An 18,517-nucleotide genomic window follows, 5' to 3' on the forward strand; every position below is an offset into this window, starting at 1 on the left:
CGGCTGCAGATAATGCAAAGGGGTTATTGCGTCCTTGTGGAGCGATATACCTACACGTATTCAGGCGTTGACTGATCTATAGGTTAGGTAGTTAGCGGAATGTAGACGACTGATAGGTACCTAAAGTAGTAGTTGATTAGTTAATAGCAACTCATTAAACCCCCTGGACCGTATTAACGTTCTAGCCGTCCTCCGGAGGCGGTTTCTAGCTCGCGTGCCGCTTGCATGGCAATCTTTGGTTTGACACTTACCTAGCAGGGCCTAAGCGGGGAAATCCCGACGAAGGATCTAGGAGGCCGAGTACAAGGGCTGTGAAACTTGGTGACGATGATATAAGAGCCAGCCCCTGGGTTTTGTCATGTTAGATAGGTACATAGTGCAATGCGTTGTCTTCGGAGCCGTGGTGAAGTTGAAGGTAGACCTTGAAATGGATATACCTACGGTGGACATGGGTATATGAGTAAGCGTGAGCTGTTTTGATTCGGTATCTACGAAGTCCGTTCGTGACGGCTTAGGCGTGAGCGTAGAAACCGTTCTGTTTGTATGCATCCCTAAGCTTAGCTTTGGAACATACCTTTACTATGTGTCTGCTCTATGGCCAGCTTAGCTAAGATATACATACTAGTAGATATAATTTATCGGTTATTCTTATTTACGTAGGAAGATTCATCCGAGGATTCGGTCTTGGTAGGACTTGTATACATGGTTGCTCGTATCCGAGCCGAACACCCGGTAAGGCTGCCAGGGAGATAAATGCCTAAGTGCTATAGCCTTGATCTTGATGATACCTTGTAGGGCCACAGGTTACAAAAGCTCTTCAGTCAATGGTATCGTCACGCAACCGAAGCAACTGAGGAATCACCTCATCAGGGCGCGAACGGAGAGCATTATGGTACAAGACGCTCGTCTCGAAGACCTTTATCCCCTTGATCCTAGCCGCCGTGACCCGCGACATCTCCGGATCGACGTACATATCATTATAGACGGCCGCGTACACGGGGACCTCGTTTTTACCCAACTGCTCAATATCATAGAGCGGTGCCCAGCCGTCGAATTCGGCTAGGATCTGCGCCGTCTCCTTGAGCTTGAAGAGTCCGGTGCACGTGTCGAAGAAGAAGGGGTAGATCATCTCGCCGGAGAAATACAGCGGCTTTTCGCCTAGACTCGCTGGCCCGGCCCAATCCTGCCGAAGCCATTGGAATTCTTCCAGGCTCGCGCCGACTCGTTCGGCTGCCCATCTTCCGGCTACGCCTGGGCCGAAGCACCAACATGGCTCGTGAAGTAGTGAGTAGATTGGAGCTGTGTCCCATTGGTTGTCCTGCTCTAGTTCGTTCAGAGTGTAGCGAGTGAATGTGCCATACTGATCTAGATCGGCCTTCATCCTAATGATGTAGTTGTGAACTCGGTCGACGCCCCCGTGAGCACCGAAATTAAGGCCCACAGTCATTAATCGTGACACTGTTAGAAAGCCGCCGCCGGGTAGAGGAATTCCCTTTTCACCGCCGAGCTCGCGGATCTTCTCGGCGATCCATTTGACCGTAGCGATATCATCTGGGAATTTCCTATAGTAGTCGTGATTCCGATCTATGCACTTTCGAAAGGTGGCTTGATAAACTTCCTCGGGGCCCTTATCCAAGGCGGCAAGCCCACCGGTGATGAAGCATTCTCTAAGGCCTTCTGGTGCGAAGGAGAGATAGGTTAGAGTCGTAAAGCCGCCAAACGACTGACCGAATGTAGACCACTTCTTCTTCTCAGGTGGGTAGTCTTTTGTTAGGCAGAGGCGAACGGCCTCACTGTCCTTGACAAGCGTGTCGGCCCTGAAGAGCTTAAGATAGTCGGCTTGCTCCTGGGGGCTGCCGATGAGCTCTAGAGTGTTATCTGATATGGGTGTGCTAAAGCCCGTGCCCCGTTGATCTAGAAAGAGCAGCTCGTAGCCTCTATCGAGCATATACCCTGACAAGGGAGAATCTTGAGGTGCTGGGGTCCCCAAACCGGGGCCGCCCTGGAGGAATAGTAGGTAAGGTCTCTGCACAACCTCTGATGATTCGACAATAGGTCGTTCATATTTAACGACACTTCTTGCAAAGAGCTTAATAGTCTTTAATTTTGGATCGGAGTAGTCTAAAGGGACTTCAAACCAGAGCTCTCTCACAAGCAGCTTGCCTAATACGACGTGTTAGTCGTTCTGAGGCTGGACGAATCGAACGTGATATATTTCACCTGGGACGAGGTATGGTTTGCTTTCGGAAACAAGACCAGCTACAACTGGAGCCATTATTGATTGCCCGGTGCAATTCAGTCTTTGGCAAGTACTTATTACTATGATTGGGTTGGCTACGGGCCTTGTTATCACGTATGTAGTTGTATGAAGCGGGGAAGGATCTAGATTCCAAGTTGGTAGGTGGAGCTTTTATGATTGTTTTTATAACCAGTTGACGTTTGAATACGGAATATTAGGATCCTGTACGTCGTTGACAGTATTTCCCTGATTCCATCGATCCATTGGAGGACAATATAGGGCTAGTCTTAGATTTGTTGACTGGGTAGAGGCATCTTCTTATGTAGGTTTATTTACTATTTCCTTGGCTTCGCGATCATAGGAGACTCAAGGGAGGACTTGTTATAAGAGCCTTTGAAATCTACAAGTATTCTTATTACGTGTAGTCTTACCTTAGGTACATGCAATAGGTACATAGGTAACCTAACGAATGTCGTGTTACGTTGATAAACTTTCCAAGTTTCTGTTCTTGCTGAATGGGAACATGCAATGAGTTTAGGAAGGAGGGGAATTGTTCCTTGCATGCACATGTAATTAAACAGGCTAACCACAGAAACGAGGGTACCCCCACATCCGGAATTGGAGCTAACAAAAAATCTAGTTTCTAGCCATCGGCGTTATTCGGATCATTCTCCATTTCATCATTCCACTAACTTAGCATCCTTTCCTTTTTCACCCCAACTACATCTCCGGCTTTCTTAACTCGTAATCTTCTTCTTCATTTCCCCCCCATGTTAGACCAGGATATGAATTGTCAAAATCTCGTACAGACCTTAATAGAGTCATTTAATGCATTGGCTGATGAAGTTCAAAACTTGAGCGACAGGCAGACTGTCCTGGAGCACAAACTTCGATATGCACACGAGCAGGTATGTTAATCATCAATCTTATAAATCCCGTCTTACTCCCTTCTTCCTTCTCCGCCCTTTATATATGATGAGAAAAATTAGCTCTAGATCAAGAGCTACCCTTGTGGTAGTGTTGACCGAAATAAATTTTTTAGAAGTTACTGATATAATATGGAAAATGACATCTCTTGTTTACAAATGACAAAAATCTTTTCCGAGGTTTCAGTCGCTAACTTTGTCGATTCCGATAGTTCCAGTATCTAGCCGATAAATATGCTCCGACGGCGCCTGAGATTTCAGAGACGCTATTGAATCTTCAGATTCCTCCAGAGTTGCACAATCCATCCCTAGCAAACAATAGTTTTGTTCCCTTACTTAGAAGAAAAACCTCAGACTCTAAACATCAAATTGCCCTCATCATTAGGGAAGGTAGACGTGTTGCCTCATCCTTGACAGCTACTAGCAAGAGCAGTCGATCTAGCAGAGACAGCCTTCCTCCTACCACAATGACGACCCTCTCCACTATCCTCGAACAGGACTTTACTGTCCCGGGAAAGAAAAGCAACTTAGATTGTCCCTTCTCCCAGTCCGTCGGAGAAGAGAAGCAAAATGAGGAGCCTAGTAACGTACCTGGCAAAACGGTGCATGATATAGAAGATCCCATCTGTGCGACCATGTATGATGATCCAAGCTCACAGCCTGCTGCTTCCAAATGCCCAATTCGATACATGGACCAGCACTCACCGGAAGAGATCGCTCACTACTTGGAGACACACAAGCACGAGTTACCAAGGAGTCACGAAGTCTGTGTGCGTAGGTATCAAAAGAACGAGGAACACATTAGGAAGCTAGATGCCAAGTATGGCAATCTTGCCAACATGGTTGAAGGTCTCAGTCGGATCCATCAACCTATGTTGCCTGAACGGGACACACGACCTCAGAGCGAGGTTGAAAGAACCTCGAACGATCGTGTCGTGAGCTGGGCTCAAACGGTGAGCGCAACGGCCTCGGATGATCCGGAGCATACTGCTTTAGAACACCGTGAGGATGATCTAGATGATCTGGATAGGCAAAGCCGCTTCGACCGACCTCTCAAGGAGGTCCGAGTTGGTGAATCTCCGAGCCGTCCTTGGGGCATCTCAGTGCCCGTATTCGATACTCCATCGGGTGTTGAAGGGTTGGGTCGACCTGAGTCCCCTCCGCCAGCGCCCGTTCAGATTCCTTCATCGCTGCCTCCTCAAGTGACGCCGGCAAAGACAGGAAAGTGTCCCTTCGATCACACGAAGTTGACGGATATGATGAATGGCTCCCCTTTGAAACGCGAAGATAAGAACTCCGTTAGGTTTGGAGATATCCGGTCGAGTAGTCAAACTTCTATCCCAGCTCATGAGCCACGATTTGCGGCCAGCAACCCACGCCAGCCTACGTTTATCAACCAGGCTGAGCTGGATCGCAAGCCAGACAATAAGCCGCAGATGCTGTTTACGGGCCCAGTCTTCATCGGATATCCTATCGAGGATGCAATTCGGCTCATGCAGAGTCTCCAAGGACAACAGTAATGTCTTTAGTCGAGGTGACTTTGCTTTTGCCGTGGGCCGTACCTAACTTAAGATCATAGTTGGAGTTGATTACTATTTTGATTTTTTGGTTTCATAGGGGTTTATTATCGGGCGGGCTCAAGCAACAAACCTGGCCAAGGAGTATTTGATTTAAAGCAAGCGAGTTCGCGCACACAGGGGAAGGCATGGACTGCCTCTAAATGAATTGAAGCGTATTATGGTATGATAACGTAATGTATGAGGCGCCGGGTTTTCTTTTCCTTCTTTTCTTTTACTTTTTACGATAGCATCAGTTGGGCGTTAGGAATGAAGAAATTAGCAAATTAGCACGGACGATACCCTTCAAGAGCAGGAAATTGAGAAACCAGCTTTGATATAGCTTATAACACAATAATATTCTTTTCCACAAGCAAAATCAAAATGACCCGTCTACCTTGCCTAGACACCTATGCCCTCTAGCTAATGTGATTTGATATTCCCATCCATGTTATGCCGTACACTCCAAAATGCCAAACTTGCAACTGAGCCCACCCTTGCTTACGCTCTCGACTCGCCAGACGCCTATTGTATCCCGTATTCCGTACACGGACGAATCCCTTGGTAAATTTGCAAATAGTCGACAATGCTCATCCATCCATCCATCCATCTATCGATGCTCCCCGTGGGAAACCCTTCCATTCCCCTTTCCGGCAGCATCTTCCTCCTCCGACTCATCCCTATATCCTACTCCGTCAACAGCATCCGTCTCCCACAGCGAGATATCATCATCATCCATGAGCGCCGCCTCATCCGCCTCCCCAGCTCGCTGCCGTCTTCCCTCTTCCAAGTCACCATACCCCAGGTCTAACTCCTCATCAAGTGCCCCGTCCACCGCGACCCCGTTCTCAGCAGCCTCTTCGCGCGCGAGTTCTCTGGCACGCGCCATCGTGCGCCGGTATATAAACAGGCTGAGAGTAATCCCTACGGCGCTGCCGAGGATCATGCTTAGGTAATTGATGGCCTTGTCGCCTGCGCTCATGGTATCCCCGCTCTCGGCGAGCAAGGCCAGCCGGCTGCCGATGAAGACGTGCACGAGAAGCTTGGGGGAGGCCATGGCTGTTGCGAGGGCGAAGCGCCACGGGGAAATGCTGGGGATCGTGGCGAGGAACCCGTTGCTGAGACTGAATGGCAGCGGGCAGAAACGGATAGCGGCTAGGACTAGCAATCCGTCTCGACGGAGAACTTGTCCTAAAGCGACGAACCGCTTGTCCGCGCCGACTAGCGAGTGCACGTATCCGCTGAATATCGTCCTGCTGGCGATGAACGCAGCGGTAGACCCGAAGACGGTGGCGCTAGCGACGATGGGCCAGCCGCCCGGGAACCCGTAGACGAACCCCGCGATGGTGACGCATGTGCTATACCCGATCATAGGCGGGAAGCCCGACGCGCACGTCATCAGAAACACGATGACCCACCCGCCAATCAGCGCGCGCCAACCCTTAGCGACGGGGGCCAGGGCGGCGAAGATGCGGTGCGAGTACACGAGGAACAGGACCAGGAGGACGTTTACGACGAGCAGGGCGGACACGGCGATGATGCGTTGGAGGAGGGTCATGCTGTAGAACAGCTTGAGCATGTTATTGGAGAAGGACATGCTGGCGCGCATGATGCGGCGGGCGAAGGGCTCGGAGGAGGAGTCGTTTGCGGCTGCGGAGCGGGAGTATGGTGTTGAGAGGCGCTGCGAGTTGGATGTCGGGCGTTGTAAATTCGGGCGTACCCATGGCGGGAGAGGAGCATCTGGGCGTGGAGACGGGGGCGTCGGGGAGGGAGAGGGAGATGGAGATGGCGAGTGTGATGGTGGGTGTGAGACGGAGAGCATGGGCTCTTGAGCTTCGTGATCGGGAGGCATATTGACGACGACGATGATGGTGTTTTAGCTGTGTATATGTAGAAACCAGATCGTATCGTATCGGGGGTCCTTGTCCTTTAGACCAGATACCTATATCGTCGAGGCGGAAGACGGGCGAGCTATGTATAATTGGAAACACAGGACCGATACGAGATATGGTTGTCGTTATAGTTATCCCGTGCGGGTTTATATATCAGCAGCAAAGTCGAGATAGCTTCAAACGGCACTAGCTAGCCTAGCTATCCATATTCGCCGACGGTATACGAATCAACAATTCACAACCTCAAAGTTTGAATCCGGGAAGTGTAGGTATGTAGAGGGGGTACATAGGAGGAAACGATGGGCCCCCCCCCCTAAGGACGTCAGCGAACAGATTAGCGCAGCGTCCACTATGTATTCCCACAGTATAACGTTAAGGTTCCCCTTCAGAGGTACACTAGTGAGATTACATCAATACGAAGGAACGGGCTGAAAAGAAGGAACACTAGCGTCAATAAGAATAAAAAAGGGAACCAATTGGAAGGGGACCATGCGTCGGGTACTACGAGGTACAATGTCATGTATTGTACCTTTAATATGTACCTTTCACTTCAAACATAACAGGGCTGAGATAGTGTAGGGTGGGTTGTACATACCTATGTATATGTAAAAGTAACATAAACTCAAAAGCTCAACCACGATCAAATGCGCAGTTAGTAATCCCCAGGTTAAAGAGGAGATAAGCAACTTACACTGGAAAGATGAGAAGGTTTCATATTATTAATATGTAAGCCGTAGGAGAGTTTACACGTACACTATCAAACACATCTAGTGTAGATATCTTGACTTGGTGGCCTGTGTATTGTACATATCAAGTACCTCACACAGAGCAACTACATAGGTAGCTAATAATCAATTACATCATGTCCCCGATTAACGTCGGATGTCGATCCCGGCCGTCGAACCGTAGCTCAAGTCGTCCCGCGCGCCATGGTACAGTATGATGTAGCTGACCCCTGCCAATAATCACATTTCGATGAGAGATAGTGCAGAAGCCGTGGACCCCTAAATAGGTAGCCAAGGACACTAATATAAGAAAGATTTCAACTTGCTTTATTCACTATATTATCTGCTACTAGTCACCGTCCCCTATTACTAGGTCCCTTCGGAGGATCGCGGACAAGGAGCCTAACCTTTCCATCCCCAATTTCAACTCCTTGGCTTAGGATGTCAACGTCCTCTTTCGATTCCTCTTTCTCTTTCGAGCCCTCTCTTGCAAGAGACTTGTCCCAGCTTCTAGCGTCGATCCCAAGAATGCCTCCCATGTTGTTCCGGTCCCCGGGAACCGAGAACTCACGGTACGCATATCTCCACTCGTTAAGGAAGTTCCTGATAGCCTTACCCACCTTGTCTTTCCCGTTCTTGCTGTGATGTCCGGTTCCGGTAATGGCGTACACGGGTCGAATTTCCTTACTGTTATCTAGGAGAACTCTCTCGAGATACTCGACAGCCTCATCCGGGTGGAGGCCGTGTAGGTCTATAAAGATCTCCGCATTAGGCGAGTTTTGCTTGTTGCGCTCCTCGTACAACTCCCGCGCAGCTTCCCGGTGAGCTTTTCGCATAAGGTCATTCTCGCTTTGACCCCGGAGACTAAGAGCCTTCGCCGCTCGAGCATCGTTACGGTTCCAAGCCTGTGCAGCACTAAACCTAGAGTTAGCCTTATCAGGTATGTATAATAATATTAGGGACCTACGAACCTCTGTAAGAACTTGTTTCGGAGGCCACCATGCTTGATGGCCTCCTGACGAGCCTTCAGGTAAGCTTTGTTTGCCTTATCTCCCGTCTCTAGCCACGGAATGTGCTTGGGCATGGGGATAGCCTGAGCGGCAACACTGTTTTCCCCATTCTTGATATTAGTAGAACTTCCATTGCGGCCAAGCTTCTTCGATTCTTGTCGGCTAGACCCGGATCCGGGTCCAGGTGAAGGAGATGGCGACATTTTTACGATATCAGCAAGAGAGCTTGGAGTGAAGTTCTCTTTATGACCATGGCCATGCCCACCACGCTTGCCATGGTGTTTTTTGTTAGGTTTAGCAGAAGCGGACCCAAGAGAGGGGAATGCGTCGTTATCGTCTATTGGCGGTGCGCTCATGCCTTCTTTCGCCTGATGCCGACTCCCAGGCCGCGAGCGAGGGCGAGAGTTATCATTACCTCCGTAGGGTTTCAACCCGGGTGGGGGTGTTACTCCAGAGGTTGGATAGTTAAAACTAGCAGCATAAGGGTTCAATTCCGGAGTGCCTGGCCGTAGAGACGGGAACGAGCTAAAATCTTGAACCTGTAGATTCTGGTTTTTCTGCGGCGTGCCATTTTCATCCACGTTGAGGCGGTTTACGAGATGGGCTGGGTCATGGGAGAAAATGCACGTGTCCCCGGCCAAGCAGTTGCCCGTAACCCAATACCTAGAGAGTTAATATACGGAAAGGGGCAGTGGAAGTGGTAAGCTAAACTTACTTGCAAAGATGATTGCTGAGATCGTGACTGAATCGACAGTCTGCCCGAAGGCATTGGCCAGTAGATAGGTAGAATTTGCAGATGATGCCAGCTTTCCCCTGAGCTGATGGCGTTGCAGGTCTCCCATCTGGTGTCATAGATTTGCCGATTAGTACACTCTTCGATTCAGGAGTAAGTCCTGCAACATTCGTCGAGTCTTGGCTTTGAGACTCCATTATAGATGCAATAGTAGCACTGAGATCGTAACCATGCATAGAAAGAGCTAGTTCGATCTCTTCATCGGTCTTGGATTGCCCGAGAATCGAGCGGAGCATATCATATGGTGTCATATCCGTCTGTTGGGCAGACACGTATTCAGGGGCTGCGGCGTTGAGGCCACTAGATGTGCCCACGGAGGAAGCAATACTGAGTGCATCATCACTCACTAACCAGTCAACATTTTCAGTCTGCAGGTCACCAAATATTTCTTGAGAGGGACTCGTATCATTGGCAAATTCGTAAGCATTTAGATTCGGGCTGTGGGGTATTATCGGCGCCGAGAACGCGAGTCGCGGAGATGGACGCGGAGATGAGAAGGGCGATACAGTGGAAGACTTGGTCCGGCTAAGGCTCGTCGGAACAAAGCCTGGCGGGGCCAGGGGGCTCACTCCTAACCGAGGAGAGCCTGACAAAGGAGTCGACGAACCCCGCCATGAGGCTGGAGAAGGCCGGCGAAGGATGGTCTGTCGTATGGGGGGAGGTGAGGTCGCACTACCTCCCCCCTCGCGGTATCGCCATAGCACGTCGAGCACTGCATTCTCTAGAGACGAGCCGTTCAAGGGGGTCTCATTTTTCAGAAGCTCTTCGATCTTGTCCGTCTTGTCATCGTCGTCAAGGTTCGGGTCCTGCAGGACAGGAAGGCATATCTCGAACGTTTCGTCGGAAACCATGATTAAGCGATGTAGAGGAAGCGGGTGGTGTATGTAGATGCTCAGAGGTAAGCAAGCAAGTAAGGGGGTGAGTCAACGCGGCCCGGGTGGACGTTGATAGAATATATCGAGTAGCGTCGGCCGTCAGGGGATACGGTTCGGCCGGCGAACGTCAAAGCGTAAGCAAGGCGGGATGGCGTATTAGAAAGTAAAAAATAAAGGTTATAGAATAAGCTATAGATTCCTCGATAGCGTATATATGAGGTAGGTAAGAGTGGAGGGAGATAGTCGCAAGGAACGCGAAAAAAGGGCGGAGTGTTAACTAAAAGATGGGTGCCACAGAGAATAAGCGACTATTCGCATTCTGCAGATGCCGTGAGACGAGACTCGTGTTGAAGAAACAAAAATAAAGTCAGTCGTGGAAAATAAAAGCCCTGGGCTTTAGCAGGTGGAACGAATGTGTACGGTGTACGATGTGTACGCTGTGTACGATATACGATGAGAAGCGGAAAGCCTTCTTGGGATGTAGCTCCCAAGATTGGCTGGCTGCCTCGAAGTTGCACCAAAGTTGCACCTACGTGTCGCGGAAACAGGGAGGCTTCGCAGGAGGGACGTGGGAATCCAGTAAAGTTACAGGTGGTAGGTGCTATGGACTTGTCTGGACGGCTTGATGCAATCAATGTGGGGGGGCTCAGCTAGGTAATATTAACGACCGCCAACCACTACCCTATTATGAGGTACAATACAATACCTAAGGTAGGTACCTACGTAAGCTACCACGCGAGGCGGTATATGTACCTACCTGTATGCGATTGGAAGATAGCCCCGCCAAGTACATATACTGCAGTGCAAGGTACGAAGTACTATTAATAACTCAAAGTTCTACTCGGGGGCCGGGCTTTGTCTCAGACGCTCCGTGCCACTTACCTAACGTATGTACCTAACCTAATATATGTACATACCTACCTTATAGACACTGATCTCTGGTACGATATATCATGTAGGCAGTCAGGTAGCATGCATGTAGGTAGTCATAGGTGCGAGCGAATGCATTTACACCGAAATACAGTATCTAAATTTCCAATTAACTTCCAAGTCATAAGATTTTATTTTAGGCCAACATTTTTAGAGATGACAAAACACCGCCCAGTAAGACTCGGCGAAATAAGGCGGTATTAGGTACCAGCTTGTCTTGCTCGATATAAACTTGCTGTACCTATTCCGGAAACAGAGCGTACACCGGAGAAAGGTTCACAGGACGCAAGCCACCAACATTCTTTCCAGTGCCCCCCTCAGCCGCTTTTACCGTGAGAGGAGAAAGCTGACTGGGGATGAATGCGGCCTTATCATCCACGGGTCAGGAACACCTACATACATATGTAGCTCTTGTGATACCCCCACGTTCTGACGAGGAGTTTCAAAATGGTGGGTTTTCTAACATCACATTTCATCGTCTATTCTAAGGTATCTCCTCGTCAGAGTCACCTCCAAAGCCGAAGCTAAAACCACCGCCGCCGTTCTCATCGTCACTCTTCTTCCCGATAGCCTCCTCCCATTTTCTTTTCTTTGTCAGGCTTCTCCGTTCTAATTCGTCAAGAGCTTCGTCAAGAAGTTCAGGGTAATCGGTCTTAAGCCGCTCTACGAAGAGGTCATATGGGCTTTCAATGTTGCTTTTGAAGCCGGTCACTTGGTCTGGCTTGTCTCTAAGAAAAGAGAGAACATCTGCTAGGTGTGACTTGGGCACGAAGTTTTGAGTGAGGGCTATACCAGCCTCAAGGTTCACAACCAAATGCCACCAGCCGCTAGGCACGTGTAAAATCTCTCCCGCTTTGCAAACGCCTTCCACGCAGCCCGATACCGCACGTGCTTCCGTATGGAACTCGAGTAACCACTCAGCTATGCTCAGCGGGCTAGTGACTTCACTGCTATCCTCTGAAACGTAGACGCCGGGAACCTGCGCCGTTGGTGGAAACACTAGGGAACAACAGTCAGTCTCTGCCGTTTATGAAAGATTCAATAAACAAAAACAAAGCAGCGAGGTGTCGCTAACTAACTCAAAGAGATAAAACTGTGTTCCAGTGTAAGGGCAAAAAAGGGGTTTAAACAACCCTTAGGGTGTACGTACTAATCCAGTATTTCGATCCTTCCAAAACAGCATTCCAGGCGCTGGTGGCGTTCGGGTCCTTGTGGAAAGTCGAACCGCTACGCTTAGGTCCGACAATGAGCCATCGATGAGCTGGTCTTTCTTCTCCAAGCAGCTCGAATAGGTCCGGGCCAAAACACTCAGGGGGCCAGTATGCTGCATCTGCAACATGCCCGATCTGAATATTCATCTTCTCCGCGAAACCCTTATCGAATAGGTATAGCGGACTTTCATCTTCGTTATTAGACATGTATTCATGATAAACCGAGAATGGCCAGTCCACAGCTTCTGCGCGGAACTCAACGGCCGAATATACCCTGTTTAACTCCTGGATGTTCCAGTCCCTGTATACCGGCCAGCGTTGAATGCAATCAGTCAGTATGAATGGCTTACCGCTCCAGTTCTGCGCGAAGTCATCGTAATCGAGTTGCTCCAACCTGCTGATTTGATTTGCCCGAGGAATACTGGATGCATATTTCCCAAGAGCAACGTAGGTGCAAGCGAATGGCCTATGAATGACATCGGAAAAGACATTGCTACAGTCAATCCTAGGGCGCCATCCAGCGGGAGCTTTTAGGAGCGTGCCTCTCCATGAACCTTGCCAGGTGAGCGGCTGAGAGCCAGTCCTTCATATTTCATAGGCAAATCAGTGAGATGGCACTAAAGTAGATGGATTCCATCAAGGGGCCACTAATGACTGTCTGGGGTCACATATCATAGTTTTATGACTTACTCGAGAAATAATGCTTTCCAAAGTTCGTCGAGGTGACAAAAGGCATAAAGAAAACGACAAGTCAATCCGACGTCTTTCAGTGTCTCGATATCAAAATATTCGAGTATCTGCAATATCATCTCATCCGGAAGTTGAGCCAACAAACCGAGAGACTGCCGAGCCGTTGGACCAGACGCAAAGTATCGGTTCCCAAGAGGTTTGACGCCCATTGGATGAACTGGGATAAAATCTGACGGCATCCCAGCAGTTGGCATGTGTAATTCGCCTCCATTTGCTGATGCACTTCCACTAACGCCTCCTCGACTGGCCCCTTCTGCTAGTAGCATAGTTACTGGAAATGGTATGTGAACTGCCCGTTTAGGCAAAGTTATTCATGAAAGAAGGCTTGTAATAACTTTTGATGATCGGGACGCTTTGCCACAAGATAATAGCAATTCGGCTTCAATGAGTCACAAAAGTTCGTGTCATACATATGTACTTGTATTTTCCATGCAAAGTTGCTCAGATCTCAGGTTTTTTGGGGTCTTGCAAGTTGCAACCTTCACTTTTGTGGAGCCTCAGGTGTTTTATTAGCTTAACATCGTAAGGTTAAAAAAATTAAAAATAAAATAAAAATTTGGGAAAGTCTGGAAATCACGCCGCTTGCCGCTGCGTAGAACCTTCCAAGGTAACCATTTCAGAGCTAGAGCCCCGCATCAGGGTTTGGCCGACGTTTACCCCCACTCAAATTTTTTTTTTACTTACCTCTTTACATCTACCTCATTGATCTTGGGCTTTTCCTCCCACCTTCGATTTTTCCAAATCGTTACAGATTACACCAACAACCACAACAAAAAGAAATATCAACAGCTGGACTTTATTGCTCTCTAGTAACGAGAGCATTTACGTCCACTTCTTTTCACGCATTTAATTTCTACGCGAAACGACTTGCCAAAGTGCAAAGTTCGTGCGCCCATTTCTTACTTGACCCCACCAAGATCGCCGCTCCCAACTCTTCTTGAATTCTAAGCTGTGCTTGGAATTCGGGAAGTCGCGTCGATACATCTACAATCATGGCTACCGACAAGGGGCTCGAGGACATCGAGCAATCCCAGATCGAGTCTAACTATGACGAGACTGTCGACTCCTTTGATGAGATGAACCTCAAGCCCGAGTTGCTACGAGGTGAGAAACGCCAACTTTGAGACCACAGAAAATTTTGCGGTGAACTAACAGTGTTTCAAAGGTGTCTATGCTTATGGATTCGAGCGTCCTTCTGCTATTCAGCAGCGCGCGATCATGCCGGTCATCAAGGGTATGTTTCTATTTATTTATCTCTACTTTAATATTATATGCGCAAAATATTAATTTAATCCCCGCGAATAGGTCACGACGTAATTGCGCAGGCCCAGTCTGGTACTGGCAAGACCGCTACTTTCTCCATCTCCGTTCTCCAGAAGATCGACCCGAACGTCAAGCAGTGCCAGGCGCTCATTCTGGCTCCTACCCGTGAGCTGGCTCAACAGATCCAGAAGGTCGTTGTCGCTATTGGCGACTTCATGAACATTGAGTGCCATGCCTGTATCGGCGGAACTAGCGTCCGTGATGACATGAAGGCCCTTCAGGATGGCCCCCAGGTCGTCGTCGGCACTCCCGGCCGTGTCCAGGATATGATTCAACGACGATTCCTCAAGACTGACGGCATGAAGATGTTCGTTCTCGACGAGGCCGATGAGATGCTTTCTGTAAGTACCGCCGTTTCCCCTCTTTATCTACCCAACGACGCTAATAATTATCGTGCAGCGTGGTTTCACTGAGCAAATCTACGATATCTTCCAACTCCTTCCCCAGTCCACCCAGGTCGTTCTTCTATCCGCCACCATGCCCCAGGATGTTCTTGAGGTCACGACCAAGTTCATGCGAGACCCCGTCCGCATTCTCGTCAAGAAGGACGAGCTTACCCTTGAGGGTATCAAGCAATTCTACATTGCTGTCGAGAAGGAGGAGTGGAAGCTCGACACTCTCTCCGATCTCTACGAGACCGTCACCATCACGCAGGCCGTTATCTTCTGCAACACCCGTAGAAAGGTTGACTGGCTTACGGATAAGCTTACTGCCCGTGACTTCACTGTGTCGGCTATGCACGGTGATATGGACCAGGCCCAGCGTGACCTGATTATGAAGGAGTTCCGATCCGGTTCTTCTCGTGTTCTGATCGCCACTGATCTTCTGGCCCGTGGTATCGACGTCCAGCAGGTGTCCCTAGTCATCAACTACGATCTGCCTGCCAACCGTGAGAACTACATCCACCGTATCGGTCGTGGTGGTCGATTCGGCCGAAAGGGTGTTGCCATCAACTTCGTTACCGCTGAGGACGTCCGAATGATGCGTGAGATCGAGCAGTTCTACAGCACCCAGATCGAGGAGATGCCGATGAACGTGGCCGACCTCATCTAAGCAACGTATTCTTATTCATACTCAACAAGGCTAGTCTGTCTGACATTAAGGGTGGAGATAGAACGATGCGCGGTTCGAGGGTTGACCAAGAGGTCCCGTAGAATACATGGGTGGAGGTGGCGATGATGTTCTCGTCCAGCATATTTCGTTTTTCTATTAGCACGTCTCAGGGATGAGCCGTGGTCGGTACAGGAGGGAAAAGAAGCATCTAGGCATTTGCGGCTAGGCATCTAGCACCTAATACTGGTAATGCATATTGCCTGACGGTGGGAGGCTGTCGCGGACCAAGCTATTGCTTATTTCCGCGTTGTTATGTACCTAGGTCGCTGATGCTTTCCTAAATAAACGTTCTGAATTTGCCAGTTAAAAATTATTATGCAATAGACGTCGTGAGTTGAATAGACGTCGTGAGTTGTATAGAATCTGTCGAGTCGTTAGTTGAGAGTAGGATTTCGTATCATCTACGTACTCATTATTAATTAGGTAACTAGGTATCTTAGGTACACTTATAGGCAAGTGTATTGCCAAGTGTGGTTAATATTCTAGGAAGGGGGGAGCAACGAGGTTTATATAACGTACTTTCCTAGAAAGAACACCCATTAGATAAGACTTCCTCGGTTCAACCGACAAACTTTCCCAATTCTTTCCAATCTCTTATTTCTTTCAATACTCAGAGTCATATAATTAGGTATTCATAGTCATCATTCATCCAGAATGCCAATGACGCACTCAGATGCTACTATAAGACCTCACATGTGTATTCCACCTCCGAACTACTATCATTTTCTAGTAGCAGTGAGTGTAACTATATTTGCATAACTGACAAGGACGCTCTATTACGACAGCCCAAGGCTTGCAGGCTATCTTACTCATTACGACCATCTTACCAACACATAGCCTCTCATATTGCTCTTTTATATTACACCTGTATCGATCCCATAACGCGACAACATGCGTACCGAAGAAGAAACGCAGAAGCTTGTCAGTATTGCTAAGCTTGAGGATAAGCTTCAACAGCCCGGAAACCAATTGAATGCCTTGAGACTTCTACAAGCACTTACAGTAAAGGAGGTTTACGAAGCTAAACGGCAATTAGAATTGATCGAAGAAAGGTTCTGCAAGCTCCAAGAAGCTAGCATCGCAGAAGGTGGTCGTAGTGATAATTTCGAAAAGCAGCTAGACGAACTTCGAAAGGATAAAGAAGGACTTCGTTCACTTATAGCTGAAGCAGATGCGACTACTCAGAATACGAAAGACAGCCTTGAGAGCCTCCGTACGAAGGTTAGCGATGAATATTTTAAACTGACGGCGGACAACGCTAGGTTTGGGAAGGACATAAAGACTTTGAACAAGCAGATTGATCGCCATCAAGAGCAACTATCCACCGTCGAGAATGCCCTTGAGGGTTTTCGTTCAAAGCTACCCAAACCTCAGGATATCGCTACACTGAACGACACTCTAGCTCGCCTGGAACCCATGGTGAAATCCATGTACGATAAGGTAGACAAAGTCTCTACACTAACCCTCGAGGAAAAGGAGGCGTTGGCAGAGGCTATCAGCAATCAATCCCGGGTCCGTAACTTTCTCGACAATTTCGTTCCTAAACAGGAGGACTTCTTCCAATTTCTCGAGAAGCTCCACGAAGCAAACTCCCAAACAGTATCGTCTGGTAAGAACTCACTATAGAAGTATCTACGTAACCGCTAACCTGACTATCTAAGAATCCTTCCTACAAGGAGCCGTAAACGAAGCCAGCTTCAACCATCTCTCCAATCCCCCGTCGTCAGGACCACAACCACCCCTAAAAGCGGTCCAGATGCTCGAGCAGTACAACCACTTTAGCAACTCGTACCGCATCAAGCGCCCGAAGAGCGAGGCTAAATTTATCAAACAGTATCTCAAAAAGATAGATCAGAAAGCTGCCTGGTACATCCAGATCAAACTTCAGCAGGAATACCCCGACCTAGTCGGACCGCTTCAGCGCGCGGAGACGAGTAGTAAGACGGCTGTGATGATCTTTGTTGATGTTAGTAAGTTGCGTTGGGATCATGTCAAGATTATAATGCGCAGGATTAATGGGAAGGAGTTGTTTGGCCTCTTGGAGGCTGAGTAGGGGTTTGGCACGTTTGTGCCGAGCAAAGGGTCCAGAATGACGATGACGATGTGGTCAAGATTTGCTATAAGCTTTCCTGTAATTTAGCTGTGCTATTCGGTCCAGTATAGATCTTGTAATCATTTTTTTTAAAAAAAACCCCCCACTGTCGTTAGTTAGCTGCTAAATAATTACCCCAGAAGTCAGACACAGGAGCCATGCCCATGATAAAATGAAAGTATTTGCAAAATCTCGTCTCTTACTATCTTGCTATTTTGCTCTAGGTTACCGGATTTCCAATTCTATCATGGTACAACGATACGTGTCAAAATAACCCATCAAATACCAAGATGCTCCGTGTCGCCAGCCAGCCCTGTAGTGTCCAGGCCAGTCCACTTGTTAATCCAACCCAACACTTCCTTATGCCAGACAAGCGAGTTCTCGGGCTTCAACACCCACTGGTTTACGGCAGTAGTTAGTGAAATCGCACTGTTACGTCGGGTATACCTACCTAGCTCATAGTATCCCGATCATAGGTAGGTGTCCAGAAGAAGAAAAAGAAAAGACTTACGTGATTCTCATCAGGGAATATCAAAATCCGACTCGGCACGCCGCGCGTCTGGAGGGCTAATTCACACGACAACACGTTAGCAATGCACACTTCACCAATATACCTACCCTCCTAAACCTCTCCCTTTGTAGTAGGTAAATACGTACTATTAAAAGCAGCCAGGCCCTCCGAAATCGGCAGCCGGTAATCGAGCTCCGAGTGTATGACGAGCTGGGGGGTAGCCCAGTTGGCCGCGGACGCGGCGGGGTCCCAGCGGGCGTAGCCGTCGCGGTTCTCCCAGAGGGTGCCGCCGAAGTCGTGCGACGGGAAGAAGAGCTCTTCTGTCGACCAGTTGCTCATGGTGCTGAAGATGCCGTCGTGGCATACTAGGGCTTTGAATTTTCGGCCTAGGGGGTGGCCTTGGATCCAATCTACGCGGGGGGGTTAGCATTGCGAGGGGAAAAAAAAAAGGGGGGGGGGGGGGGGGGGAGGGTGGGTTACTTAAAAAAAAACCCCCGTATTAGGCCCCAAGGGCCCCGGCGTTGTTCGGGTGGTTGTATGGGATTTTGTCGGTTTTTTGCACGAAACATTA

General features: G+C 48.8%; 8 protein-coding genes across 8 annotated transcripts in view; 3 read left to right on the plus strand and 5 right to left on the minus strand.

The window, feature by feature from the left end:
* Positions 1–233: 233 nt before the first annotated feature.
* F5Y00DRAFT_9335 (alpha/beta-hydrolase) lies at positions 234–2,601 on the minus strand. The gene is made up of 4 exons (XM_048014349.1): positions 2,221–2,601; positions 623–2,163; positions 442–535; positions 234–346 (listed from the first exon to the last, which is right to left on the minus strand). The coding sequence occupies exons 1-2, from the start codon at positions 2,273–2,275 to the stop codon at positions 818–820; spliced, it is 1,401 nt and encodes a 466-aa protein (XP_047867368.1). The 5' UTR covers positions 2,276–2,601; the 3' UTR covers positions 234–346; positions 442–535; positions 623–817.
* Positions 2,602–2,935: 334 nt separating this feature from the next.
* Positions 2,936–5,106, plus strand: F5Y00DRAFT_229726 (uncharacterized protein). Its single transcript, XM_048006804.1, has 2 exons — positions 2,936–3,147; positions 3,378–5,106. Exons 1-2 carry the CDS (start codon positions 3,010–3,012, stop codon positions 4,683–4,685), a joined length of 1,446 nt encoding a protein of 481 aa, XP_047867369.1. The 5' UTR covers positions 2,936–3,009; the 3' UTR covers positions 4,686–5,106.
* Positions 5,107–7,021, minus strand: F5Y00DRAFT_229728 (uncharacterized protein). The gene has a single exon (XM_048006805.1). It carries the CDS (start codon positions 6,571–6,573, stop codon positions 5,332–5,334), a length of 1,242 nt encoding a protein of 413 aa, XP_047867370.1. The 5' UTR covers positions 6,574–7,021; the 3' UTR covers positions 5,107–5,331.
* Positions 7,022–7,644: 623 nt separating this feature from the next.
* Positions 7,645–10,631, minus strand: F5Y00DRAFT_229729 (uncharacterized protein). The gene is made up of 3 exons (XM_048006806.1): positions 9,064–10,631; positions 8,310–9,011; positions 7,645–8,253 (listed from the first exon to the last, which is right to left on the minus strand). Exons 1-3 carry the CDS (start codon positions 9,990–9,992, stop codon positions 7,692–7,694), a joined length of 2,193 nt encoding a protein of 730 aa, XP_047867371.1. The 5' UTR covers positions 9,993–10,631; the 3' UTR covers positions 7,645–7,691.
* Positions 10,632–11,290: 659 nt separating this feature from the next.
* F5Y00DRAFT_9468 (Clavaminate synthase-like protein) lies at positions 11,291–13,466 on the minus strand. Its single transcript, XM_048014361.1, has 3 exons — positions 12,848–13,466; positions 12,097–12,740; positions 11,291–11,945 (listed from the first exon to the last, which is right to left on the minus strand). The coding sequence occupies exons 1-3, from the start codon at positions 13,171–13,173 to the stop codon at positions 11,431–11,433; spliced, it is 1,485 nt and encodes a 494-aa protein (XP_047867372.1). The 5' UTR covers positions 13,174–13,466; the 3' UTR covers positions 11,291–11,430.
* Positions 13,467–13,536: 70 nt separating this feature from the next.
* On the plus strand, positions 13,537–15,289 carry F5Y00DRAFT_9430 (ATP-dependent RNA helicase eIF4A). The gene is made up of 4 exons (XM_048014356.1): positions 13,537–14,011; positions 14,073–14,141; positions 14,213–14,571; positions 14,630–15,289. The coding sequence occupies exons 1-4, from the start codon at positions 13,900–13,902 to the stop codon at positions 15,281–15,283; spliced, it is 1,194 nt and encodes a 397-aa protein (XP_047867373.1). The 5' UTR covers positions 13,537–13,899; the 3' UTR covers positions 15,284–15,289.
* A 378-nt stretch (positions 15,290–15,667) lies between these two features.
* F5Y00DRAFT_229735 (uncharacterized protein) lies at positions 15,668–17,499 on the plus strand. The gene is made up of 2 exons (XM_048006807.1): positions 15,668–16,952; positions 17,005–17,499. The coding sequence occupies exons 1-2, from the start codon at positions 16,235–16,237 to the stop codon at positions 17,394–17,396; spliced, it is 1,110 nt and encodes a 369-aa protein (XP_047867374.1). The 5' UTR covers positions 15,668–16,234; the 3' UTR covers positions 17,397–17,499.
* The window catches only part of F5Y00DRAFT_229737 (dipeptidyl peptidase), a 3,148-nt gene continuing 2,114 nt past the window's right edge, over positions 17,484–18,517 (minus strand). Inside the window, exons 5-7 of the mRNA XM_048006808.1 lie at positions 18,093–18,356; positions 17,947–18,002; positions 17,484–17,833 (exon numbers count right to left, since the gene is read on the minus strand). Of these exons, the coding sequence (XP_047867375.1) occupies positions 17,714–17,833; positions 17,947–18,002; positions 18,093–18,356 (440 nt within the window). The 3' untranslated portion in view covers positions 17,484–17,713. The remainder of the gene's footprint in view (positions 17,834–17,946; positions 18,003–18,092; positions 18,357–18,517) is intronic.

The sequence above is a fragment of the Daldinia vernicosa genome (genome assembly GCF_022497035.1).
Source record: "Daldinia vernicosa strain CBS 139.73 unplaced genomic scaffold F5Y00scaffold_10, whole genome shotgun sequence".
NCBI classification, from domain to species: Eukaryota; Fungi; Ascomycota; class Sordariomycetes; order Xylariales; family Hypoxylaceae; genus Daldinia; species Daldinia vernicosa.